General features: G+C 41.3%; 1 protein-coding gene across 4 annotated transcripts; it reads right to left on the bottom strand.

The window, feature by feature from the left end:
• Positions 1 to 415: 415 nt before the first annotated feature.
• Positions 416 to 25802, bottom strand: ZNF774 (zinc finger protein 774). Of its 4 annotated transcripts, none has more exons than XR_014293656.1 (4): positions 23140 to 25802; positions 20563 to 20669; positions 17871 to 20091; positions 416 to 475 (listed from the first exon to the last, which is right to left on the bottom strand). XR_014293656.1 is itself a non-coding variant. In XM_082616829.1 (4 exons), exons 2-4 carry the CDS (start codon positions 23244 to 23246, stop codon positions 18851 to 18853), a joined length of 1455 nt encoding a protein of 484 aa, XP_082472955.1. In that variant the 5' UTR covers positions 23247 to 23252; positions 23347 to 25802; the 3' UTR covers positions 16243 to 18850. The 4 variants fall into 4 exon arrangements, 3 of the variants coding, with proteins under 3 accessions (XP_082472955.1, XP_082472956.1, XP_082472957.1); XM_082616829.1 differs by lacking the exon at positions 416 to 475 and having other exon boundaries at positions 16243 to 20091; positions 23140 to 23252; positions 23347 to 25802; XM_082616830.1 differs by lacking the exon at positions 416 to 475 and having other exon boundaries at positions 16243 to 20091; positions 23140 to 23252; positions 25004 to 25802.
• Positions 25803 to 26740: the final 938 nt, after the last annotated feature.

The following is a 26740-nucleotide window of genomic DNA, read 5'->3' as shown; positions in this document are numbered from 1 at the left end:
AGACTTTCTAGAAGCCCCAACTCATTATTTTCAGCCGTGTAATGGACATTTTAAACCTGTGAATTCCGCAGACACATTAAAGTTAACGTGTCGAACACTGACCCTGTTCCCGTTTTTATGTAGTGCTCAGTTCGCAGTTGGGACACACTAGGCTCCTTGCCTCATGGCCTACATGCAATCGGTATTATTACTGAAGTGTCTAGCTTTTGTGTCTGTCTCCACTGTGATTACATCATCTCCGTTCTCCCTTCTGCCAACCAAATCCCCACAGTCACCCACATGTTCTTTCTAAAGTGCAAATACGGTCGTGTTCTTCCTTTTCAAAGTCTTTTCCTAATATTTCCTTCAGGATATGGTCCACATTCCTTACCATGCCAAATAAGCCACTTCACAACCTGACTCCAGGCTGTTTGCTCTAGCAATTTTCAGTTTATCCATTCTTCCTTCAAAATAGTAAAGTGAAATACTTGAAAACCTGTAAAAAAAAAAACACCCCCATTAAAAAATGGTCAAAGATTTAATTTGTTACAAATTCAGAAATTAGTTCTTTCTTAAGCTTTTAAGTTTCGCTTGCAAATTTTATTATTCTATTTATAAGTCTAGCATATTTTACCAATCACTTTGCAGAAACTTAGAATAACTTTTGGTCCCATTCACAAAGTTAGTTAATTCAACATCTTCCAACATTTAAAATTGTCTATAAACTTAATCTATTAGATTTTCTTTTTAATTTCTTCAGTTGTTTAGCCTGGAATCTTCTCAAAGCTTAGTAATCCTTATAAATCAAATATACTTACAAATATAATGAATTTAAAGTTTTCTTAGATGACCCAGTTCCATGTGTAAGCAGTAAAATTTCAACTCAAAACCTTAAGTCTAAAACTAACTCAATTATACATTTAAAATAAGAGTTATGGGCTTCCCTGGTGGCGCAGTGGTTGAGAGTCCGCCTGCCGATGCAGGGGACACGGGTTCGTGCCCCGGTCCGGGAAGATCCCACATGTCGCGGAGCGGCTGGGCTCGTGAGCCATGGCCGCTGAGCCTGCGCGTCCGGAGCCTGTGCTCCGCAACGGGAGAGGCCACAACAGTGAGAGGCCCACATACCGCAAAAAAATAAATAAATAAAAAATAAGAGTTATAAGACCATCACTCTAATAAGCCAAATTTTCTTAAACATTGCAAGTGCCTAAAAAGTGAAATATGCACATATTTCTTCTAAACCCCAACATATTAATCACATAGTTTTTACCCCCATTAAAGTCTTTTTGTGTTTAATTCTAAAGCTTCTGAGTTGAAAGACACAGAACTGCTAAGAAAGACAGTTTCAGCCTAATTAATTAAGATTACTTTTGATCAGACATTTTTTTGTTTGTTTGTGTCATTCCCCCACCACCACTCTACACTGAGCGGCCTGTGGGATCTCAGTTCCCTGACCAGTGAGAGTGCTGAGTCCTAACCGCTGGACCGCCAGCAAATTCCCTGATCAGAGGTTTTCTACCTAACATAAGTTCTGGAGCTACAGACTTTCAGAGCCATTCTTCTCACTATGCCAACTGATATTTTGAGTCCCTTTTAAAATTCTGTTATAGACTTTAAAACTCATTACCTCATCCTCTGACTACTCTTAGAAATCTGCAAATACTACCCAGTTTACCTTTTGATTTTGTTTTATATTTCTTGGCTTTTAAGATATATACATATTTTTATTTTAATTCTAAAGACATTTGTAATGGATGAAATTCAAATGTGTAAATGCATTTCCTCTCTAATCATAAAGGTTATGAAACTAATGGGCTCTTGCATTCTTTCTTATTCCTAGAACCATACAATTCTAACAGGTATTTAAACTAATATCCCATTGAGTTTCAGATATCTCAAATAGCTTTATCTGATTGTCACAAGTTAAGTCATTCTTCTTAACTGTAATAACTGAAATGTACTGAGGCTTTACTGGACTCTGTGTTTTGGATTTATTTTCCAATCTGAGCCTTATAATAATCCAACAAAGAACTATTATTATCTCCAATTTACAGATGAGAAAATGGAGAACTACATAATTCAACTGAAGCCACACAGCAGGAGGCAGAGCTGGAACTCAAACCCAGGCGTGTCTAATGACAAAACCCACATGCCTGGTCAATAAATACAAGTTTCATAGAAATTCACATTAAGGTCATAACTGACATCAGAGTAGCAATGTTTTCTTTTGTTCTTTTAATTGATACTATTGGCAAAGGGGTGAAAAAGCAACCTTTCTCATGCACTGCTGGTTTGGCTGTAAACTGGTATAACCTTTCTGAAGTCCAACTTTGTGTTATGCAGCCATCCTTCAAACAACAAATTTTACTTCTTGGAATATATCGTAAAGAAGTTATTTTTTAGTGTGCAAAAATTAGTGATGAAGATGCTCTTTGGAAATATCTTAAATGCCTGCCACTGGATTGTTTTTCTTTGTTTCTTTGTTTTTTACTCAGTGATGGCAACTCCACACAATGGAATTCTATACAGCCATAAAAGTCATGATTTATGGTTCTGGTCAGGCTTGAATGGCTACAAGGAATAGAGACCCACTTTTCTTTTCTTTTCTTTTTTTTTTTTTTTTTTTTTGCTGCCCTGCACGGCATGGGGGATCTTAGTTCCCCCACCAGGGAACAAACCTGTGCCCCCTATAGTGGAAGCACGGACTCCTAACCACTGGATAGCCAGGGAATTCCAGAGACGCACTTTTTTACCTCTAGAGGAAAATAGGCTGGAAGGGAGGTACTTATAATAAAGCTATATATGGACTAGAACTGGAGCAAGAGAAAACAGAACTAACAGAAGCCTGAAGGCATGGCTCTGTCCCTCTGGGCCTCTCGGCTTCTCCACAGGTCTACTCTACCCTCCTCTCTTTGACAACCAGCTTCCTCCATTCTAATATTTTGTGCTCCCTCATAACTCTGGCTTCTATTTGATGGAAGGCCATGGCATCCTTACACTATCACCTCCATTGAGGATATCAGTTGCCCAATTTCATAATCCAGGGGCATCTGATTGGATTAGCTCATCTCTCCACCCGATGAGTATGTCTCTGACCACCTACAGGTGGGCTGTCCTTGGATCAGATGCCAATCCTTTAGTTCAGTTAGCTGGGGTCAGGGAATCAGCCAGTTAAGAATAGCAAACTGTGAGCTGGCATTATTTCCTTCAATGGGAGACTGGGTAGGCAAACAATGATCAGTATTTTTAATATGATGGTTAAGTGAAAATAACATTATGAACTAATAAATATATTATGATACCACTTTTGCTTTAAAAATATAGATAGATAAATATAGATGTACATATAAATAGAAAAAAGGCTTGAAGCACATACACCAGTATAGTAACAGTGGTTTCTCCAAATGGGGAATTACAACGGATTTGTGGCTTTGTGTATGGGATTTGTTTATTTGCTTCTTTATATTTACCAAATTTTCTAAATGAGCTACTCAAAATATTATTTTGTCAGTAAGTATATATATATGAATAAAGTTAGTGAATACAAAATGAATAAATAAACAAAAATTAAATGGCAAAATAATGAACTAATGGGTTGCTTTGGAGATAGAATTCATTCATGACCTCAAGGAATTTACAGATTCATGGGAGTGGAGCAATATTAACAGAATAGCTTCAGATAAGCACCATAATAGAGATTTCTCTTGGCCTGGGACAACTTTTAGCCTCTTATCTGCCTGGGAAACTCCTACTCAACTTCCCAGACTCAACTCAAATGTCACCTCCTCCCCAAGCAAAATTAACCACTTCCTCATTTATTTCCCATAACACTTAGAAAGCATATGTCTTCCAAAAAAATGTCCCATTTCACATTTTTAATACTTCTGAAATCAGGACAGTCTTACAACCAGTATTAAAAGAAACTAGCCAGGGCTTGCCTGGTGGCGCAGTGGTTGAGAGTCCGCCTGCCGATGCAGGGGACAAGGGTTCATTCCCCAGTCTGGGAGGATCCCACATGCCGCGGAGTGGCTGGGCCCGTGAGCCATGGCCGCTGAGCCTGCGCGTCCGGAGCCTGTGCTCTGCAGTGGGAGAGGCCACGGCAGTGAGAGGCCCGCGTACCGAAAAAAAAAAACAAAAAAACAAAAAAACACAAAAAACTAGCCAGCTGCCAGGTAGAGAAGTAGACGGGAAAGTACCGTAATTGTCATTGTAGATGTGTTAATTTAACTAATTTCTCAGAAAAGATCAGAGAATTTTCAGAGCTGGAATCGATGACAGATTCATGCTTTAGGAATGGCTAAGTGGATCCAAATAGAGTTAGACTCTTCACAGAAAGCTTGGCTCCAACTTCGATTTAGAGAAGAGGCTAGTAAGTAATCCCAGTGATAAATGTACACTACTGTCAATCAAGTTTTAAAAAACATATACATTTGATAAGATATTCTCAATGTCCCAAAAAGCTGTTGGAATTTGATGGTGTACCCCACAATCAAAAGTATCTTCAATTCCAGAAAGTGTGTACCTTTATATGGCTCTATTATAGCACTTAACTCACAGAATTACAATTAGTTATTTACCTGTCAATCTTCCCAGAGAGATCATTAACTTCTCAAAGACAGAAATTTGGGTAAATAAACCCCGTGTGAATAGTTAACAAATGTAGCATCCTTACTGTTGGAGTTTTAAGATTTGCTTTTTATATGGTTCATATAGAAAATCTCCAGAAGGATGGATTCCTTAGGACAGATGGCAACACTTTGGACTGCTTTGGTTCTTTGTCTTGTATGAATACATATAGGGTTTTGGATACATATAGCCTCTTTTATAAGAGGCTGGAAAATCTGAGGTTATAGCTTCTCAACACTCTTAAAGATAAAATGTTAAGGAATTAATTTGAGGGATAGCTTTTCAGGAGGTTGTAGCTATGCTGGGGTAGGCAGAATTTTAATATGATGCCCAAGATTCCATCCTTGGTTATCCATTCAAACACTAATCTAGGTACTGTTTTGAAGGGCTCTTGCTGATGTAATTAAGGTTACTAATCAGCTGATCTTAAGGTAGGGAGATTATCCAGGTAATCACATGAGCCCTTTAAAAGCAGAGTTTCTTTAGGTGGTAGCAGAAGAAGTCAAAGAGGCTCAAAGCACAGGAAGGATTTGATGGGCAATTGCCAGTTTTAAAGATGGAAGGGGCCACATGGAAAGGACCTGAGAGCAGCCTTGGAGAGCTGAGAGTGACCCCTGACCAACAGCCAGCAAGGAAACAAGGACTTCAGATCTACAAATGCAAGGAACTTTGATTCTGTCAACAACTTAAATGAGCTTGGGAGCAGATTCTTCCCCAGATCCTCAAGATAACAGCCCAGTTCAGAGAACATTTTTACTTTGGTCTTATAAGACTTGAGCAAAAAATCCAGTCAAGCTTGCTCAGACTTCAATAGAAAACTAATACATATGTCCTAGGACATTTGGGTGTATGGAGAGGGGAATAAGGTTGTTCAAAGGTAGTATTGCCAAATATGCTGATGATAAAATTTTGCTTTAAAAGAACTATGAGGGCTTCCCTGGTGGCGCAGTGGTTGAGAGTCCGCCTGCCAATGCAGGGGACACGGGTTTGTGCCCTGATCCGGGAGGATCCCACGTGCCACGGAGCGGCTGGGCCCGTGAGCCATGGTCCCTGAGCCTGAGCATCCGGAGCCTGTGCTCCACAGCGGGAGAGGCCACAACGGTGAGAGGCCCGCGTACCGCAAAAAAAAAAAAAAAGAAAAAAGAATTATGAGCTAGTTGGGCACCCTGCTCCTCTCTGACAAGTCTGTCTCCATATATTCAATGAGTCTTTTGAGCAGAAGTAGCCAGTAATAAAGCGAGTACTCCATTTGACCTATGCAATCTCTGATCTCATTTCTCTGTATTCCTACAGACTGAACAACTTGGGTAAGTAAACTAAGGCTAGCACCAGAACAAAGGGGATAACACATAGCAAATTATAGAATACCATGAAGTGGGTCTCTATTGAAAGCCAGTTTTCATCTTCATTAAACCTTGTATTATCTATCACTGTTTAACTCTCCTTTGTCTCTTCATTGGAAGAAAATCTAGTTTGCCTTGTATTTCAGGTATTTAGATATCCTGGACCTTGTGTCTGAGCTTACCTCCTGCCAGGTATTTTGACTTTTGACACTTCTTCAACCTCACGGTTTTTCAGAAAGGAGCAAAATTTTTTAACTATGTGTTTATAATTGCAACCATTTACTAACTATTTACCATGTTCTAGAACAGGCTAGGTGCTTTTTATTGTCTCATTTAATCTTTACAATAATCCTATGAGAGAGATATAGTTACTCTCATTTTATAACAAAATATAACAAAAAGGTTATTTGCCCAAGGTCATAAGATTCAGAATTGGGAATCAAGCCTAGGTCTTTCTTTCTGGTTCTAAAATCTCTGGCGAATCACCATTCAACACCAGCTCACAGTTTTTAGACAGCATATCAATGAGAAGGTGTTCATACACTTCTTGCACATGCCTAATTGCCTCTGGAAACCTTTCAACAAACATTTCTGAACACCCAGGTCCTGGTCTAGGGACAGCTGACAACAACAGGCTCAGAAGTTGCAGGAGGAAGCCAGGAAGTCAGCCTAGAATTGGCATTGGCTTCCGGGCTGGGGTTAAAATAAGCCACAAGACATTACTGCGGTCTCAAGGCTATAGACAAAGGACAATACAAGGACCTATCAAGAGATATATTAGGATCCATGAGCTCAGGAGGTAGCCAGATCAAGGTATGGAGAAAAGAGAGATAAATGGGGCAAAGAATACGAGACTCTTCCATGGGACTGGATACTGAGACAAGCCTGCATGAGCAGGGTTCCCTCATGGCAAGCCTCTTACACATCCACAAGGATGACCATGAGTTACTAGTAACAATAGCTAAACTTGTAATGAGTGCCCTCCAGGTCCACTTCTAAATGTTTGATATGCACTACCTTTTTGATCTTCACAACTGGCCTGTGAGTCAGAAACTACAGTTGACCCTTGAACAGCATGGGTTTGAACTGCACAAGTCCACTTATATGCAGATATTTTTCAATAGTAAATACTATAGAACTACATGGTTGGTGGTTGGTTGAATCCTTGGACGCTGAGGAACTGCAGATACTGAGGGCTGACTATACATTACATGAAGATTAATCTAGGAGTTGTTAAAGGGTCAACTATAGTAGAATTCTCCAATTTAAGGATGAGGAAACTGAGACTCAGAAAGGTTAACTAATTTTCCAAAGATTACACACCTAATTAGTGACATAGGCAGGATTCGAAATGCGTTTGACCCAAAACCCATATATACTATATATAAAATAGATAACTAATAAGAACCTACTGTACAGCACAGGTAACTCTACTCAATACTCTGTAATGACCTATAAGGGAAAAGAATCTAAAAAAGAGTGGATATATGCAGATGTGTACTGATTCACTTTGCTGTACAGCAGAAACTAACACAACATTGTAAATCAACTATATTCCAATAAAAATTAAAAAAAAACCCATGTATATGAACACTATTGTGTGCTGATATGCCAATCCTTGTTCATGGTAGGGGCTACCTAGTGAGCTGAGTTGAAAGATTTGTGAGGCCCCATTTGCCAAGAACATGATGCCCAGACATGGCAAAGCACTCCCAAGGAACTTTTAGACATCAAGACAGATTAGGGAGTACAGATCAGAGAACAGTTGGTTTTTACTAGGTGATATAAGATTTCCTAGAAGAGGTGTCATGTAAGCAAGGCTTCCAGGGAAGGCCAGTGGAAAGGATGAGAAAGCACAAGTTGGGGAAACAATGTAAACAAAGTCAGGAAATTGTGAAAATGTATGGTGTATGGTGCATGTGCATGTGTGTATGTGGCCTGCTTACTTCCTAACTCACTTCACTGCAGCCTCCTCAAAGAGCTAAAGCCACATGATGCTTCAAAAAGTCCAAGTGGGGACTTCCCCAGCAGTGCAGTGGTTAAGATGTCGCCTTCCAATGCAGGGGGTGTGGGTTCGATCCCTGGTCAGGGAGCTAAGATCCCACATACCTCGTGGCCAAAAAACCAAAAATAAAACAGAAGCAATATTGTAACAAATTCAACAAAGACTTTAAAAATGGTCCACATCAAAAAATCTTAAAAAAAAAAAAAGTTCAAGTGGAACCTCTTTGGAAAGACACCCCATCCTTGCAGAGGGTATGACTTTCTCTTTCCTTGGGTACCACGGATTTTTGGTTGGGGAATGGGTAGACCCTTTTGGTGAGAGGGATTATAAATACCCTCTTCCTTTGTCACTCCTCATTCCCTTTGATTGGTATTCAGATGGCAGAATGCTCACCTCCTTTGTGGAATTCCACTTTCCTATGGGTTCCTCCAGAAGTGGAGTATGGAAAAATCTTCCTGGGCCTCTCATAAGATTACAGGCAAACTGGGGACATTTCTACTACCATTTTTATTTCCAGAATAGGGCAATGTAGAATACTGTGAGACTCCAAATATATGTAAACTATCACCAAAAAAAAAATGGGAGAGACACACATATGTAGCCATGTTTCTCCCTAAGACAACAGTCAGTTAACTGACCCATGTCCAGACTGGTAGGAAAATGGCCAAGTTGGAACTGCCTCCTCACAATACAGAGATGGGCTTTCCAAATCATAAGTACCAATCACATTGTTCAGTTCAGGAATCACTGGCAACATCCCATGAATCAGAGTGTCTTATGTGGCAGAATTCATGCGTGAAGCTTAAAGAAAGTTTAATTTCAAGATCGTGCCTTGTATTCATCTACTCATTCCTATACTAATTGCTCTAAGTGACGTCTCCTCCAGGAAGTCTTCCTTGACTCTCAAGATAGCCCTTCTGTGGCTCCCATATTCTTCTTTGTATTGAAAATATGTATCTGTTATGTCTGTCTCCTTCAACTACTCTATGTGCTCCTTGAGAGAACTGTCATGTTTATATCTGTATCCCTAGCACCTTGGACTGAGCCTGGATGTAATAGGTAAATAATAAGTGTTTACTGAATTAAAATGAATCAGTTGGGAAAATACAATGTGGGTTGGGCATGTATTCATATATTCTGTTTGTGATATGCCTCTGACTCTGAAGAGGTAGGACGGGCTGCATCCAGGCCTAGACTCTAGGCTAAGGTGCTGAAGTTAAGTGCTTTGGGTTTTCTTCAGTTGAACCCAAGCCACCTAGATAAAGAAATGTACTCTTAGTACACAAATGACAGATTCAGGGCAAAATCCCTGCTCATTAATAAAAGCAAGCTTCTAACTTCAGGATCCCTAGATTTTCTCTTATAATCTGATGGGCAGCTAAAACAGGTGGGATCAACCTGCCATCCTGACTGCAAGGAGAGAAGCCAAACATTTGAGTACTGGGACCTCATTGTGGACAAAGAACCCAGTATCTGGGGCAGAAGGCAGGGTCATACCAGGAGAAGAGTCAGGAAAGGAAAGTTGTTGCCAGAGCCCACGTAAGGGTCTTAAATTCTATACTAAGGAGATTCAACTCTCCCCTATAGACAATAGGAAACTAAGATTTTATAAGCTGGGAAGGAGTATGATTTGATTCAACAAAGATTTATGAAATGTTGTACTTAGGTACTAATGTGGTCATGAAGTTGAGTTAAACATAGTCTCTGCCCTTTAGACAAGTATACAAATGAGAGTACAAGATGGAATAAAAAGTGGGTGAAACCCAAGATATGGAAAGGGTTATAGAGATCCAAAGGAGAACCCATCTGCTTGATGGAAGAGATGTGGAAATATTTCCTGGAGAGGGAATGTTTTAAAGGGGATTTAAAGAATGGGTACTTTATGAACATAGAATTCACTCAACAGCCAATAAACCTGTAAAAGTTGTTCAACTTCCCTACTAATCAGGGAAATGCACGTTAAAACCACAATGAAATGTTATTTCATACCCATCAGATTGCAAAAATTCAAAAGTCTGACAAAACTAAGGATTGACAAGAAAGAATAGTAACGGAAATATTTATATACTTCTGGTGAGAATGGAAATTAGTACAACCACTTTGGAGAATAATTTGGCAATATCTAGCTAAAGATGCACTCACCCTGTGACTTCAGAATTTCACTTCTAGGTATGTATACCCAGAGAAACTCCTACACATGTATGCAAGGAGACATACCAAAATACACAGAAATACCTGTGACAGCAAAAACCAGAAATGACCTAATAGCTATCATCAGGAAAACAGATGAATTGTGCTGTGATTATACACTGAATATTAAAGCAAGGAAATTAAGTATGTGGACCAACATGAATTAAGTATATGTACCAACACAAACGTAATATTTGGGGTGGTACAGGATACTTACCTTGATACTCATTCATAAACCATATAAACAAGTTTATGCAAAACAATATTATACATTGCTTAGGGATCTATATCAATATCTCCATACAAATATATACAGAGACACAGAGAGCATAAATAAATATAAAGGCATAAGAGTGAGAGATACCAAATTCAGGAGAGTGACATATGGGTTATAGTGAAAGAAGGGCTATATTTGGGGAGGGGTTCACAGGAAACTTTAGTGTATTGGTGTAAACTTTAAGTATAAAATCGTCTTTCTTTCTCTCCTTCTTTTTTGAAATTTCTTAAGCTGCGTGGTAGGTACATGGTTGCTCTTGCTCTACTCTTTATACCTTTTGTATATCTTTTTTTTTCTGGCCACACCACATGGCATGTGGGAACCTAATTCCCCGACCAGGGATTGAACCCTGGCCCATGAGAGTGAAAGTGCTGAGTCCTAACCACTGGACCACCAGGGAATTCCCCCTTTTGTATATCTTACATATTGAATTAAAAAAAAAATAAGTGAATACTTGTTTAGTCTGAAGAATTGAGGCAGAAAGTCATTCTAGAGAGAAGAAGGTTCTGGAGAGGGCAGGCTACATTCAGGGAACAAAGTGTCACCATTCTGTTTGGCAGAATAAAGGGTATTTTATGGAATAAGCACAGCAACTTGCATTTATACTTATATAACATCCTGCAGCGTATAAATCATTTTCACATACACCAGCTCATTTAATTATCAACTTGAAGAAAAGTATTCTCATTTTATAGATGGGGAAACAGGCTCAGAAAGGTTATGTGATATGTTTGTGAATATCTTTGTTAGAGAAAAAGTTTAAAAGGATGTACAATAAACAGTAGTGATTATCTCTGGAAGGTGGGGTAATAGGTGATTTTACCTTTCTTGTTTGCTTAATTATATTTTCTGATATTTCTAAAATGAACATGTGTAATTTATGAAGTAAAAAAGTAATAAAGCAGGGAGGGGAAGGGAAGGGAGCAGGAAAAAAAGTAACTTCCTCAAATAGTGGAGTTCTTTGATTCTGCTCCTATACCCTAAATACAAGAATGACAAACAACAGAAGAAATAAAGAAGCTAACACAGGAAAAAACGTTCAACTTCACTGATAAAGAAATGTACATTAAAACAAGATGTAAGAATCTATTAAATTAGCAAAAATGTTTTTTGAGGATGAGGGTGTGGTGAGACTGGTAGTCATTTATTGCTGGTAGTATTGTAAATTGGTACAATTCACTCGGAAGACGATTTGGCAGCAAGCAACGAGAGCTGTAAAATGTTCACACCCTGTGGAAATAATCTAAAATGTGGAAACATTTTTTTCTGAGAGGAAAAAAAAGGATGTTCACAAGAGCATTATTAATATAGCAGGGCATCCTCCATTCAGACAGGCGGTACGAGTTTGGCTGTTTATAGGAGGGTGGGCTTGTAATCTTCTGAACGGTCGTTTGCACTAATTGATATACATACAGGGAGGGTTTGTTTTTTAGCTGAAGGAAAAGTGAGAAATTGTGAGTGTGTGATTGAGAAAAAATGGAGGAGATTGGCCTGGTGTCTGTTTAGACCCAGGCATTTTGGATGGTCTTTTTTTTTTTTTCTCTTCTTTCTTAGTGTAACTCAACTCTATGAGGTTTAAGTGGAGAAGGTCAGGGACTTCCCTGGTGGTCCAGTGGTTAAGACTCTGCACTCCCAATGCAGGGGGTCCAGGTTCAATCCCTGGTCAGGAAACTAGATCCCACATGCTGCAACTAAAGATCTCACAAGGCCACATGTGGCAATTAAGACCCGGTGCAGCCAAATAAATAAATAAATATTTTTAAAAGAAAGAAAAGTGGAAAAGGTCAGTCTCTGGAAGACTATTCTGTTTTCCTATTTGCTTTTTTCTTGTGAAATATCTTGTAAATAAAAAGTATATAAATAATGCATATTAAAGAATTATAATAAAAAGAAACTCTGTGTGCTCAGCACCCAGCTTAAGAAATAGAAACTTAGCACCCTTCTTCCCCATTCCAGTTAACCTCTACCCTGAATTTTATATTAATAAATCATTTTTTCATTGCAGTTTGTGTGTCCTTATTACTTGAGCAATATAGTATTTGGTTTTGCCTGTTTTAGTCTTCGTTGTATTTTGACATTTACTGTATGTATTTTCTGTGTCTTATTTTTTGTGCTTAATATTGAGTTATTGAGGTTTATCTGTGTTAATGCTTATAACTGTAGCTTGTTCATTTCTCCTGATGTATTCAACATTTCCACTGTGTGAATGTACCAAATTTGCTGGAGGTGGGGCCACTAAATCTGCATTTTAAACAAGCACCCCTGAGTAGGACTAATGCAGGTAGTTTTGAGAAATATTCTTAGAGGATAAGTCCAAGCTGCTACTTTTTATTCTTCTAGCTCTCTACCTCTATCTTTTAATTTCATTTAAACTGCTTGTCTCTGCTTTTCCAAAAATATTTTCCCATCTTTCTTCACCTAGGTAATTCTTATTCAAGTTTCCTCATTAAACTATAAACTCCTCCAAGACAAAGATTATCATCATTATCATTGTTGTCATTGACATTTATAGAGCAGATACAATGTACCAGGTAATATGCAAAGAGTTTTCTATGTATCATTTCATTAATCCTCATCCAACCCCGTAAAGAATGTACTGAGCTTATCCCCATTTTACAGATAAGGAAGTAAGTGTCAAAGAGAGTAAGTAACTTGCCCAAGTATAACAGCTTTTTAAACTGTGGACCTCTTTCACTGTTTTGTCTTTGTACTTCCAGTGTCTGGTGTAGGACTTTGTACATAGCACTCAATAAATGTTTTTCGAGCTGAACTGAAGGGAAAAATCAAAGAGAAGAGGTGGAAAACCATCCCTTTAGTTCAGATACTGGAGTGAGGATGGAAAAGAGGAGCTAGGAACGAGATTTGGGATGCCAGATTATCACAGAGTTGAAATCCGGGGAGTGAGGTTGTGGGAAGGAATGAGGAAAAGACAAGGCATTTCCATTTTTTTACTTTGGGGGCTTCTGTATTTTTTGGAAATTTTTACAGAAAGCACGTGGTGCTTCTACAATTAAGGGGGTGGGGGCAGTGTGGAGGCAGAAGCTACGTGACTTGGTACCAGCAAAATACAGGAAACAGGGGGAAAGCGAAATCTAAGCCAGAGGCACGCTGGAGGTGGGAAGCGTGATTAAAAGAGCCTAGACATGACAGCCCTGAGAATATAATATATATTAATATTAATGGAAGTTTGACAAAAAGGGGAGGGAAGGAATGTGACACTAGGGTTTAGGAAGAATTCTTTTGAGGTAGAAAGGTTTACTGATCTTGCCTTTTTGTTCTGTATCTCCCAGTGCCTGACACAGTGCTTGGTGATAACATTCATTTACTGGAGACTCACTATGGGCCAGACACTAAGCTCTTTATGTCATGGATTGAAGCAATGTCTTTAATTGTTCTCTCTTGAATATGACTTACACATGGCTGCCACATCAAACTTCCTCAAATGCTGACCATGCTTCTCCTCTACTGGAAAACCATCAGTGACAGACACTCCATTCCCCAGAGAATAATATCCAAACTCAGTTTGGCAACTAAGGGCCTTCTTGGTGTGACCCTCCCTCACCTGTCCCGCTTTGTCTCACACTGCTGCTTTTCTAGCACGAGTTCCTTGCCTGTGAGCATGCCTTCATTAATTCATCCAATGAACATTTACTGAGCACCTACTACATAGCAGGCCAGGGAAAGAATGGCAAATAGGAGAAATGGCTCCCTCCCCCCCATGAAGTTTACCAAAACAAATAAATAAACAAGAAAAGATCAGGAAGGTGTAAGGCCTTTGATGAAAATAAAAGAGGATAATGTGATAGAGAGTGGCTGTTGGGGAAGAGGACTAATTTAGATGGATAGTCAGGGAAAGCCTCTGTTAGGAGGTAAGTTTTATGCTGAAACCTGGTTGACAAATAGAAGCCTAAGCAAAGATCTGGACAAGGAACATTCTGGGCAGAGGGAACAGTTAATACCAAGGCTCTGAGGTGTGCATGACCTTGCTGTGATCAAGGAACAGAGAGAACGCAAGTGAGTGAGAGGGAAGGTGATATCAGAAGAGGCTGGAGGGTGTGTCAAACTGAGGGGGGCGCCTTGTAGGCCTGGATAAAGTCTCAGGCCTTTATCCGAAAAGCAATGGGAAGCTGCCAGTTTTAAGCATATGGGTGATATGATTAGATTTAGGATTTTAAATCTAATTCTGGCTTCTGTGAGAAGAAATCAGAGCAAAAATCTGGGAGGGGCTTCCCTAGTGGTCCAGTGGTTAAGTTTCCACGCATCCACTGCAGTTCGATCCCTGGTCAGGGAAGTTCTGCATGCAGCCAGGTGTGGTCAAAAATAAATACATAAAAATAAACATATAAAATCAAATCAAATCTGCAACGTCAGTTGGGAGGCCTCTGCAGAAATTCAGACAAGAGATGGTGGTCCCCTGGGACTAGAGCTTGGTGGTGGAGATGGGATGGCTGACAGATAGGGTTGAGAGGAATCTGGGAGGTAAAGCTGATAGGGCTTGGTGATGATGTGGATTCTGAAGTGAGGGAGAGAGGAGGTGTGGAGAATGTGCAAGAAGCCCAGTCATAGGGTAGAAACAAAGGGAACTATGAAAAGTCAGTCATCTTGACTCTTGCCAATACCATTTAAGTATTCCCTGCTCATGGCTGGGGGGCGTGGGGTAGGGGGCAGGTAGCAGAACCGCAAAGCAAGTCATGCATTGCCCCTCAAGAGCTCATATCTTATAAGGTAGACACATCTGTACAATATGAGAAACAGGGTGAAAGAAAAAGACCATTTATGTTATAAGCCAGTGAGCTGTCTGTTAACTACTACTAGGAAGTCGGCATAGGAGGGGCCGGAGCCTGGGGAGGGCTGAGGAGTGAGAGAGAGAGAGGGAGCCAGACTATCAACGATCTGCTTTTATCCCCTCAGAGCTTGAAGGTGCCCATGTGGAAGCGCTTGCTCTCAATGTGGACGATCCTAGGGTCTGTGAGAGCCCCAAATTTGTAAAGTGTTAGAGACAAAGATGTTTTTTCTGATTTCTCAGATAGGCTGAAGCCTAGAGTGATCAACTGACCTGTCCAAAACCAGTTGGCTAGTAAATAACCTCACCAAAGCCAGAGGCTGGCTCTTCAGACCCTTGGTTCTGTGCTGCTTCCACACCCTGCCTCCTAAATCTAGAGTTGCTCACAGACCATGAGCACACATCACATTCCTAGCTGGGGTGAGGGTTATGCCTGCTTGTGCTAATAATGCAGCTTTTGTGTCCCTCCATGTCCTCTAACTGACTCCTTCTTGCAGGACACTCTTCTAGGACATTTCACATTAATCCAGTGCCAGATTCTCAGAATGTCCGAACTCTCTCATTCCCTGTTGTACCCCCGCCCCAGGCTGAAACACTTCCTCCCCTGGAGAGATGGTACCCCTAGATTTCACATGAACTACCTGTACCTCTGCCTGCCAGCTTTTTTCCTTATCTTCTGATCTGATTGTTATACATTATTGCTGTTATTATTTAACATACTGATCATATTTGATTTAGAACAATGCTTGGGTAGATAAGATAAATGAAGATGGTATACTCTCGTATTACCATGAAAGGGATGTAGAACCATTCCCAGCTAATGGGAATGTAATTTCCTCTCCTGTTTTCAGCTGTTGTGCTGTTCCTATACAAACTGTACCTCAGGGAAACCGAATAGTTGATTAGGGGTAGTTCTCTTTACAGAAGTATTTCAGCTAATAAATGAAGAAGGAGTGACAGATTTAAAATATCATCATTTGGCAAACTGAAGTGAAATCAGGGCTTTTCGATGGTTGCTAACATCACAAGAAAAGAGACAGAAAAACAAAAACAAAACACCAGGTACCTCTTGATAGAAGTTACGTAAGATCACTATGGAGTATTCTTGCCCCCCCTCCCACATCTGAACCTGATCATGTTTACAGATCCAACTACCAATATTAGGAAAGCAGAGGACAGAGGAGCATGTTAAAGGACCCCCATAGGATGGAATTAGCCAAATACAGACCTGTGGGAGACAGTTAAAGGACAAGGTTTTTTTTCAACAAATGAAATACAAGAAAACGAGAGAGAGAGAAGAGGGAGGATTTTGTAAGCAATATATCAACCAATTGAATGTAGAGACCTTATTTGGTTTCTAAAAAATAAAAACAGGGAATTCCCTGGCGGTCCAGTGGTTAGGACTCGGCACTTTCACTGCAGTGGCCCAGGTTCAATTCCTGGTCGGGGAACTGAGATCCCGCAAGCCATGCGGCAAGGCCAAAAAATAAATAAGTAAGTAAGTAAGTAAGTAAATAAATAAATAAATAAAACACAAGATAATTAGGGAAACGTGAACATTGACTGGAGTATTTGATGATTACAAAATCACTGTTCATTTTTGGTAGGAGCAATAATAGTACTGTGTCTACATTTTGTAGAAGAGCTACCTTTTAAAGCAGTGGTTCTCAACCTTGAGTATGCATTATAATCACCTGGAGGGCTTATTAAGACACATATTGCTGGACCCCACCCCTAGAGTTTCCAGTTCAGTAGGTCTGGGGTGGGGACTTAGAATTTGCATTTCTAACAAGTTCCCAGGTGATGATAATGCTACTGGTCTGGGCTCACATTTTAAGAATTTACAGCTCTGGATTAACCAGATTTTTTTTTTCTGATAATTACCTATTAAAGAAAGCGTTTAGGTTATCAGCTGAGTTCTATCCCCCCATGAGTTACAGCACTTAGGTGGCACTCCATATAATGGAAGAGAACTAGTGTTCCAAGGCTGATGTATTAATTTAGTCTGTATTGACACAGGAAAGCTTGAAAGAAAACACCTTCAGTCCCCCACTCTTCTCTCCGGAGTATTCAACACCCAACTCCCTCCTTAACCACTTACATCTGCCATGAGGATCCAGGACCCCAGCACAGGACCCTATAAAGCTCTCGGGAACTTAGGCTACATCCTTCCATCATTTCCAAATTCAGAGTGGTTTGATGGATATAATATGGGTCCTTCAGGCCTGTGGTGTCTCAGAGACACTCTAACAAATCCCAGAGCTGGTCTGTTCCATGTTGTTGAAGAGGAGACCTGCAGAGAGATCCTGGCTCTTCCGTTAGCTCATCACGTGACCCGTAATGAGTCACATAATGAGTTGAGCATTTGAAGGCCTTAGGTTTTCAATAGGTAAAAAAAGAAGTCCCTCAATATGAGAGAAAGTGGGACACCTTCGGAAATATTAGCCACAGCTCTTTGGAAGAAAAGACACTGGCAACAATACTGTAACATTAAACTTTACAGGTATTACACTTTAGTTTAACAAAAAAGTGCTTGTGTGTGTGTGCATGTGTGTGTATATGTATCAGATCTTCACATTACCTTGTGAGGTAAGTAAGGTAGGGCCTGAGAGAATGGGAAAGTCGGGCCAAATTAGGTGTCAAGGGGCCAAGACACAAACACCTCACCTTCTCAACGAAGTCGCTGTGCCTTCGAACACACTGCCTTCCCTCCATATCTTCAATTAAATAGAGGACTATGCTAGTGCATAAAATGAATGACCCTAAAAGGATCAGAGACTTGCGTTAACTTAAAACTAAAGGGCCAGTGACCCAGCAAATTACAAAACAAGGGTTACATCCTTCAGCTAAATGCCAGGAAGTATCCCTGCAATATCATTTAACATTCTCAGCAACTTTGCTTCCACAATTTTACAGTCCTCATCCAGGTTCCTCTGGGCTGTTCATCACGGGATATTTTCTATGCCTCAGATGGCAGCAAACCTCCAGGGGGAGTACCTCATACACTGCTGTACAAAGAGCTTCTAAAATTCTTCTAGTCTCCCAGTCACAAAAGACTGCAGACATCCTCTACGATAATTCTGCCTTGTCATGGCAGTGAGACATCTGGTGACTGCATAGCACTGGATGAGGAGAGTGTTTTCTGTTTTATTAAATCCATGTGTTCACACCCCGAATCTTCTAGTTCCAGTCTAATTTCTTGCAAGTTCTGGGCTTGTGGGGCTGCAATAATAAATTCCTTATTGAGTAATAAGGCTGATAAAAGCAACCAACCCTGTACTTAGTGTCTTTTAAAGGCCAGGCATTGTATCAAGGGCTTTGTATAAGATCTCAAATATGAATCATTAATGATGAGAATGTGACTACATTTATCTCACTTCTCTTTTAGTAACAAGGCATCAAGCATTAAACTCACATTTTTCTGTCTAAGAGTCAGTCAAAAACACTGAAGGAATGCCTTTTGTGTTTAGAACATTATTTGGACCCTGTAGGTTTGTCCTCACCATTAAAGCACGGAAAAAGAGAAACAGATCAGGGCCCGACTTGAGCCGCCAACACCCAGTTTCAGGTTTTCTCTATTTGGAGCGCTTAAAGATAATAGCAATGGAAATTTGGAAGGGAGGAGAAGAACCATTAAAGACTATTTCCTAGATCAAATGGGTGTTCTGATGGCATAAAAGGTGTGCCTTCTGTCGGAAGCTCTTGTCACATTTACTACAGTGAAACGGTTTTTCTCCTGTATGTGTTCTCTGGTGTGTGAGAAAATGGGAACGCTGATTGAAGGTTTTGCCACACTCAGGACAGCGATAGGGTCTGTCTCCTAAGTGGATTCGTTGATGGGTAATGAAGTGGGAGCTCTGATTGAAGCTCTTCCCACACTCGCCACATTTATAGGGTCTTTCTCCTGTGTGGATCCGTTGGTGCTTGATGAGGGCAGAGCTGTCGGCAAATCCTTTCCCACAGCTGTCACACTGAAAAGGCCTCTCACCTGTGTGTGTCCTCTGGTGCGTGACCAGATGCGAGCTCTGACTGAAACTTTTGTAGCAGTAAGGACAACTGAACGGCCTTTCTCCTGAGTGAGTGCTCATGTGAGCCACAAAATGGGAACTATCTCTAAAGCCCTTCCCACACTCCGGGCACTTAAAGGGCCGTTCTCCTGTGTGGGTTCGCTGGTGCTTAATTAAATCCGAGCTCTGGCTGAAACTCTCCCCACAGTCATTACACCTGTAAGGCTTCACTCCCGTGTGGGTCCTCTGGTGGGTGATGAAATTGGAGCTGCGACTAAAGCTTTTATGACACTCGAGGCATGTGTAGGGCTTCTCTCCTGTGTGGGTTCTTTGGTGCATTATGAGGTGTGGTTTCCGTCCAAAAGTCTTCCCACACTCTGGGCACTCATGGGGTCTCTCACCTGTGTGGGTTCTCTGATGTTTGATGAGGGTTGAGCTGTCGCTGAATTTTTTCTCACATCCATGGCATTGGTAGGGTTTCTCCCCTGTGTGTGTTCTGCGGTGGGTGACAAGGTCTGAACTCTGTTTGAAGCCTTTCCCACACTCCATGCATTTATAAGGCCTCTCACCAGTATGGGTTCTTAGGTGTCTTATGAGATAGGAACTCTGGTTAAAGCTTTTTCCACATTCTGCACACACCGGCTTCTTTCCTATATATCCTTCCAGCAGCTTGTTTAATTCCTTCTCCTGTGAAAAGGGCTCCTGCTCGCCCTCTCCTAGAAGGGTTCCATGCTGCCCTTCTAATTCAAGACCCCTAGCCCAGTTTCCTCCCCAACGAGGAGTATGAGAAATATCTTTCTTGGCCCTTTCTGAGGATGTTCCACATTGTTCTGCTGTTTCAGAAATGTCCTGATTGAGTTTTACCACCTGATTCTTAAAATCTGAAAAATTAACAGAAGTAACAGAGAATAAAGTTATCACTTATCAGGAAAGATCATCAGAAAGCAGCAAGAAAGATTAAAATTAGTGTTTTTGCAACAGACCACATTTAGTTTGACTACTCTCGTTTTCACTTTGTGAAAAGTTTATTGAAGATCATCGAGCTTACAGAAAACATGAATTCTTAAGCCCTTTTTATTTTAAGATGGTAGGTGAATCTTGAGGGGACCTTCATATCAAGAGTATACCACATATTGTCAAAATTGGGCAACTCCTTTCAAAGATGTTAGAGTCTAGACAAAAGTGAAATGTTTACTTAAAATGAAGACTTTATCTGGTCAATGACTGATTGCCCAGGAAGTCAAATTTAACCTTCTAATAGTAAGACCAAAAGTCTAGGGCAGCATTCCAGACTCCTCATTTAAACAAGGGCTGAAATGCTAGATTTCTGCCCACCGGGTAACACATCTCACCTGTGTGACTTTCCCTCAGGATCTTCCTCGCCTCAAAATTTTGGAGTGGTAAGACCCATGGCTCTTCCTTCTGCTCTAGCTGGGAGATTGCACTTGGTCTAGAAATCCTGTAAGGAAGGTGAACACAGGATGTTAATGTAAGCCATCATACAAGGCCTGAGCAAAATGCAATCCCCCCTTCTTCCCTAGGTGGAGGAGAACACCTCAGGAAACTCTAATGTGTGTTTAAGTCTCATTAAAAGGGCAGCCATGATGAAGTGATAAAAAAGGGTGCTCTCCCCAAGAGGCTGAGAAAAAGCTCTTTTCCTCCCATTGAAAAAAACAATCAGACTTGGGTGATAGAAACTCTAGAATAAGCACAATAACTCATCTCTCAAGGCACAAGGCTAAACCCATGTGGAGATATAATTTTATCAAAACAAAGCTGCCATGACCTCCCCCTTAGAAAGAATCAAGGAAGTTAACTATAACTATAATGTTTACTTTTTATTTATTTATTTATTTATTTATTTATTTTTTGCTGCGTTGGGTCTTTTTTGCTGTGTGCAGGCTTTCTCTAGCTGTGGTGCACAGGCTTCTCATTGTGGTAGCTTCTCTTGTTGTGGAGCACGGGCTCTAGGCATGTGGGCTTCAGTAGTTGTGGCTCGTGGGCTCTAGAGCACAGGCTCAGTAGTTGTGGCGCACGGGCTTAGTTGCTCCGCCGCATGTGGGATCCTCCCAGACTGGGGCATGAACCTGTGTCCCCTGCATTGGCAGGCGGATTCTTAACCACTGCGCCACCAGGTAAGCCCCATGTTTACTTTTTAAATTTTCCCAGAAGGGCAGCAGTCGGTATTGCCATGAGAAAAAGAAAAACACTTGTAAGAAAAAAACAAAACAAAAACAAAAAAATGGACAAAGAACATGAATAGGCAATTCAGAAAAGAAAAAAATACAAGCAGCTTATAAATATATGGAGAACTTTTAACCTCAACATTAACCAAAGAAATTCAAATTAAAACAATGATACACTTAGGCAATATAGTGTAGAGGTAAAGAGTGCAAACTCAAGAGTCATATTGCCTGAATTTGAATCCTAACTCTGCCTCTTACTAGCTGTGTAACCTCAGGAAATTACTTAAACTCTCTGTGTCTCAGTGTCTTCATTTATAAATTAGGGATAATGATAAAACCCACCATACAGAGTTGTCATGAGGATTAAGTGATTAAGTCCTCAGTAAACGTTAGCTATCACTATTATTTTACCCAGACTCTTAGATTATGATACCTACCATGACAGAATATGAAGAAATGGACACTTTCATACAATGCTAACAGAAATAAATAGCTTGATTCAATCTTTTTGGAAGGCATTTTGCAAAAACACCAAATACCTTAGAAATCTATTCTCAAACCCAGCAATTCTAATTCTGGGAATCCTAAGGAAACGAAAAAAAAGCAAAACCAAAAAAAAAAAAAGAAAAAGAAAGAAAGTTGTGCAAAAGATATATTAGCTAATTATTAACTAATTACACTTCAATAAACAATACTTTCAAAAAGACAATTAGCTAAGAGATCATCATCACAATATAGGTGAAAATTTGAAATAACCTAAATGTCCCTCAACGAAGAAATAATTACATTTGATTGAGCCATATGAAATTGTCAGTTTATAGGTAAAAAGTGGTCAAAAAATGGTCACATATATGGTTCAATTTAATGTAATTGCTGTATTCCATAAAGCAAAATACTAAGTGGTTATTTTAAGTAATGTACAGATATTTATTGTTGTCAAAATATATTCACAATACAATGTGTAAGAAAGTAAGATTTACAACAGAATATTCAGTATGATCCCAATTTTTTTCTTTTCTTTTCTTTTTTTTAATTGTATATATGCTTAGGAAAATGGCTGGAAGGATCGTAACTCTTCAGCAGTGGGATGGATGACTTTTGTTTTCATTTTGCTTGCCTTTTTTTTCTGAGTACGTATCATTTGCATATTAGATATGAAGTAAAGCAGGGAGAAGGCATTGCCATGGTATTTTTTTCCCCCTTTTTTTGTTTTTTTTTTGGCCACACGGTGCAGCGTGCAGGATCTTAGTTCCCTGACCAGGGATTGAACCGGCGCCCCCTGCAGTGGGAGTGTGGAGTCTTATCCACTGGACGGCCAGGGAAGTCCTGCCACAGTATTTTAGAAAGAGCACTGGAGGGTTTTTTTTTGTTTGTTTGTTTGTTTGTTTGTTTGTTTGTTTTTAAGTGACAGGAAAAAAAGCATGGGGAGAGCTCTCCCTTTTCCACGAAGACCTGGGTTGAACTCTCACCTCTGCCACTTAACTTTGAGTCTCAGGGTCCTGAGCTGGAAGAGGGGGATGAAAATACATCAAAGAGTTATGGTGAGATATCAGTAAGACAATAAATATGAAATAAATTTGCAAACTACTAAGTGCCATAAAAATGGAAGTCATTCTTTTTCTGCCAGGGAGGTAACAATTACTCTCACAGAGATCTGAAGCTCTAAGAGACCAACAACCCTAGAGACCACTCAGATCTGGGCCCTCTCAAAATATCTAAGATAAAGGAGAGTAGCATCCTTACCCTTTGAGAGCCCATTCTTCTAACTGTGCTGGGTGGTATCCCTGAAGAGGACTCTCTAAGCAGTGTCCAGGTAATCCACTCATCCCTGAAGTCCCCAGCCACATCATCAGTTCCTATAGCAAGAGACCTCAGTATGCATTAAGAGCTCTTTAGATATTCTCACCATTGTCTCAAAACCAAAAGACAGCCACTATGGCCCCAACATACCTAAACAAAACCCCGCTGACTGGAATAGCTCTGAGGTAAATGCTGTCAACCACAGAAGGGATGCTTTTCTTATTCTGTTTTAACATAATCTTTCCTTTGGCCAACTTTCTCATCACAAAATGAGGCCTGGGCCTCCCAAACACATCTGCAGAACACTCAGTCTTTTGGAGACATTAACTTTTTGAGGAACAAATTGTCCATGATGGACAAGATAAACAGAGGAGAGAGTGCACAGGTATAACCCGATTTCTGGAAAGCTTTGGATTCTCTCCAACTACATTTTCCTCAGCTAGGTAGGAAATTGCAGACTTCATTAGACTCATATTAGTTATGAGAATAGCTGACTTTTCCTGGCTTGTAGATTTAGTGTCAACTTCAAGGGACAAACTATGCAGAAGCCCAAAAGGAACTGCCCTAGGTATCATTCTATTTCAAGGTTTAATGCAGTCAGAAATGGGACTTAAAAAGACAGGGATTTTAAAAAACAACATGGATAAGCTGTAAAATTAAGTGAAATTCAATGGCGATAAGCACAAAACAAAATGCTTGGGGGCTAAAAACAATCATTAACACATTAATAAAATTAACATCACTATCATGAAAAATTTATTTCGGGGGAGATGGTCAGGTTACTGGATGGATCAGTAATTAATACTCTGTTAGGCATTAGGAGTCACAAAGTAATATAGGATAATGTTTGTTTTTGTTTGTTTGTTTTCCCCCTTAAAGAGTTTCCACTAAAAACAAATATAGTCAGCCAGCTGATTGAACAGATGAACCTTCTACAAAGAATTCTGCATTTCAGTGGAGGATGGATCAGACCGGGGTGAGGAACTTTTACTCTTTCACATCTTTTTTTTTTTTTTTGCGATACGCGGGCCTCTCACTGTTGTGGCCTCTCCCGCTGCGGACACGCAGGCTGCGGGCCCAGCCGCTCCGCGGCATGTGGGATCTTCCCAGACCGGGGCACGAACCCATGTTCCCTGCATCGGCAGGCGGACTTGCAACCACTGCGCCACCAGGGAAGCCCTCTTTCACATCTTTTGTCTCACCAATCAGAGCACCTGTGCACTACTAGAATACACACACTTTTCCTGGAAACATTTATGCATTTACACATATTGCTATTGGTCACTTATAAAGTACTGCGTTTTTAGGAGCCTAAAAGCCGTGGGAATACATTTCATCTCTCTGGTTTAAAACCTTAACAAACAAAAATAATGTCATTAGGAAGTGAAAACTGTAATGAGTTTTGAGCATACATTTTATTTCTCCATTCATTACAAAACCCAACAGCAGGGCCCACCTGCAGGAGACAGCGGGATGGAGAGTTCTTAGCCAAGGTTAGAGAAACCCTGTTTCCCACCCGGTCTCCTGCCCCCCGTACAGGAGACCTCAAAGGCCCTAGACCGTTGAGGTGCTGTGACTAAGTGCCATTGTGAGAAGCACTAGTTTGTTCACCGGGTTTATTAATAGGAACATGACCTCACGGGTAGGGCCGACACCCATTCTCCTCCCTCGCGGTGCTGTAGGCCCTAATCTAGGTGCAGCGGTCAAAGGGTCGCAAAGCTAAACTGAAACCAGAGGACCACCACCGAGGAGCAAAAAAATTAAGAGGATGAGCTATCCCGACACTGGCAGAGAAAAGCGCAGCTACCTCTCCCCACTCCTCAGCAAGACCCGCGGGCTCGGACAGGCGAGCGCGGGGACCCGGCAGAGACAACGTCGGGCCGGCGGGCAAGCCCCATCCACGCCCCTCGGCAGAGCCCGGGCTGCAGCCGCAGTCTCCTTCCCCGGATCACTCACCGCCCCGGGGCCCAGACCGGGATGGAGCACGAAGTGAGAGTCCTCCACCGCCGAGCCGCACCCGGCCCGCAACGCCGTGGCAGTCCCACCCAGAACCCGACTGGGATTCGTGACAGTGCTGTGGGGACACAGGTGGGACTCTGGACAAGACAGCGAGCAGCCGGAAAATGCCGCCCCCGTCCTCTTGCCATTGGCTTCTCAGTTTCTGGGACAAGAAGTCTCCCCCGTCCATAGGCTGATAGAGCTTTCAATCACCGCAGAGCCTTTTGGGAAATGTAGTCCTGAGCAAGACCTCAAAGGACTGGGAGTCCCGGGACGCCCAGTTCCGAGCGGTGACAAGGGCTAAACCCAGTTCACCCGAGCTACCCGACCGCTGGAACCGCCTCTTCAGAGCTGAGAAGAGGATCCAAAGACTGTACACCCAAAGATGGATCTGCAGATGCGAACCTCCGGGCCTCACCTGACTAGCGCCGAGCAGCCTTTACCAACCACAGCATCTCCCGCGCTCTGGCACCTTCCAGAGCGTGGAGCAGCTCAGCGCTATAACCTTGCGGTGCAGCCGCCTCTGCTGGGTCCCCCGCCTTACCCCGGGACGGCCAGAGCCGCGCCCAAGTTCCAGGCCAATTCAGACTGGGCATAACAAACCCCAATCAGGAGCCGTTAGTGGAAAACAGACGTTCTGCTTCCTTCTATTAGCAGCACAGTTCCCAGGCATATCCCTTTTCCATTATAGCCAAAGGAGGCCTGCGAGGGCGTCAAGTATTCTAGGAAATGTGGTGTTGGGTTCCAAACTGCGGAGACTCCTGGATCTTACGCGAGAGCCAGTGTTGGCTCTCTTTGCAGGGGGGCCGGGGGGGAACCTAAAAAATAATAAAAGCCTTTCCTCACAATGAAAAAAACATACCTGTCTACTCTTGATTCACTCCAACTGAAAAAAGGAAAGTACATTTTGCAATGAACTGTAAAAAGCTTAGAATTACCAGCCAATGGGCTAATGCAGAAGACTCCTTTGATGCTAATTCAACCATTCCTTCAACAAACATGTATGGTGCATCTTCTAACAAATATTCACTGGGACTGTTCTGTACTCAAGACTGTTCTGGGCACTGTGGTTACCCACAGGAATCACACGTGATCCTTGCTTTCATGAAGCTCACAGTCCAATAGGGGAGATAAACCATAAAAGGCACTAAATACGAAGTAATATTTTGCCTTTTCTTCTTTTTTTTATATAACCAGTGGTGTTTCAGTTAGTACTTGCTGTATAATTGTAGTCATCTGCGAGATAACCACAATCGCGGTTTAGGGAATTCTGTCCACTATAAACAAATGTCTGGTCTTGCTTTGCAGGAACAGCAAGGAACATCCAGGAAACCTAGAGGTTTCCAGGCCTCATGTGACTGGAACATAGTTCAGGCCCTAGAGAATCAAAGGCATCTCTAGGCCTCTCAGGAGTCTTTCTGGTATTCTGCCATCCCGGGAGATTCTGTAGTTCTTCAATCAATCAGCAGGGAGTGTGGAGGGAAGATGAATGAAGAATCACAGAATCTGGCTGATGCCTATCACCTGCCCCTTCTCTCTCTCTCTG

The sequence above is a fragment of the Mesoplodon mirus genome, assembly GCF_964341445.2.
Source record: "Mesoplodon mirus genome assembly, chromosome: 4".
NCBI lineage: Eukaryota > Metazoa > Chordata > Mammalia > Artiodactyla > Ziphiidae > Mesoplodon > Mesoplodon mirus.
Note: the sequence above shows the minus strand (reverse complement) of the source record. Positions and strands in the feature narration are given on the sequence as shown.

Coding starts and splice junctions, on each gene's coding strand:
- ZNF774 (XM_082616829.1), bottom strand. CDS start 23,246: ATGATGTGGCTGGGGACTTCAGGGATGAGTGGATTACCTGGACACTGC. Junction 20,670..23,139: donor GAAGAATGGGCTCTCAAAGG/GTAAGGATGCTA, acceptor CCTTCCTTACAG/GATTTCTAGACCAAGTGCAA. Junction 20,092..20,562: donor CCTGAGGGAAAGTCACACAG/GTGAGATGTGTT, acceptor TTAATTTTTCAG/ATTTTAAGAATCAGGTGGTA.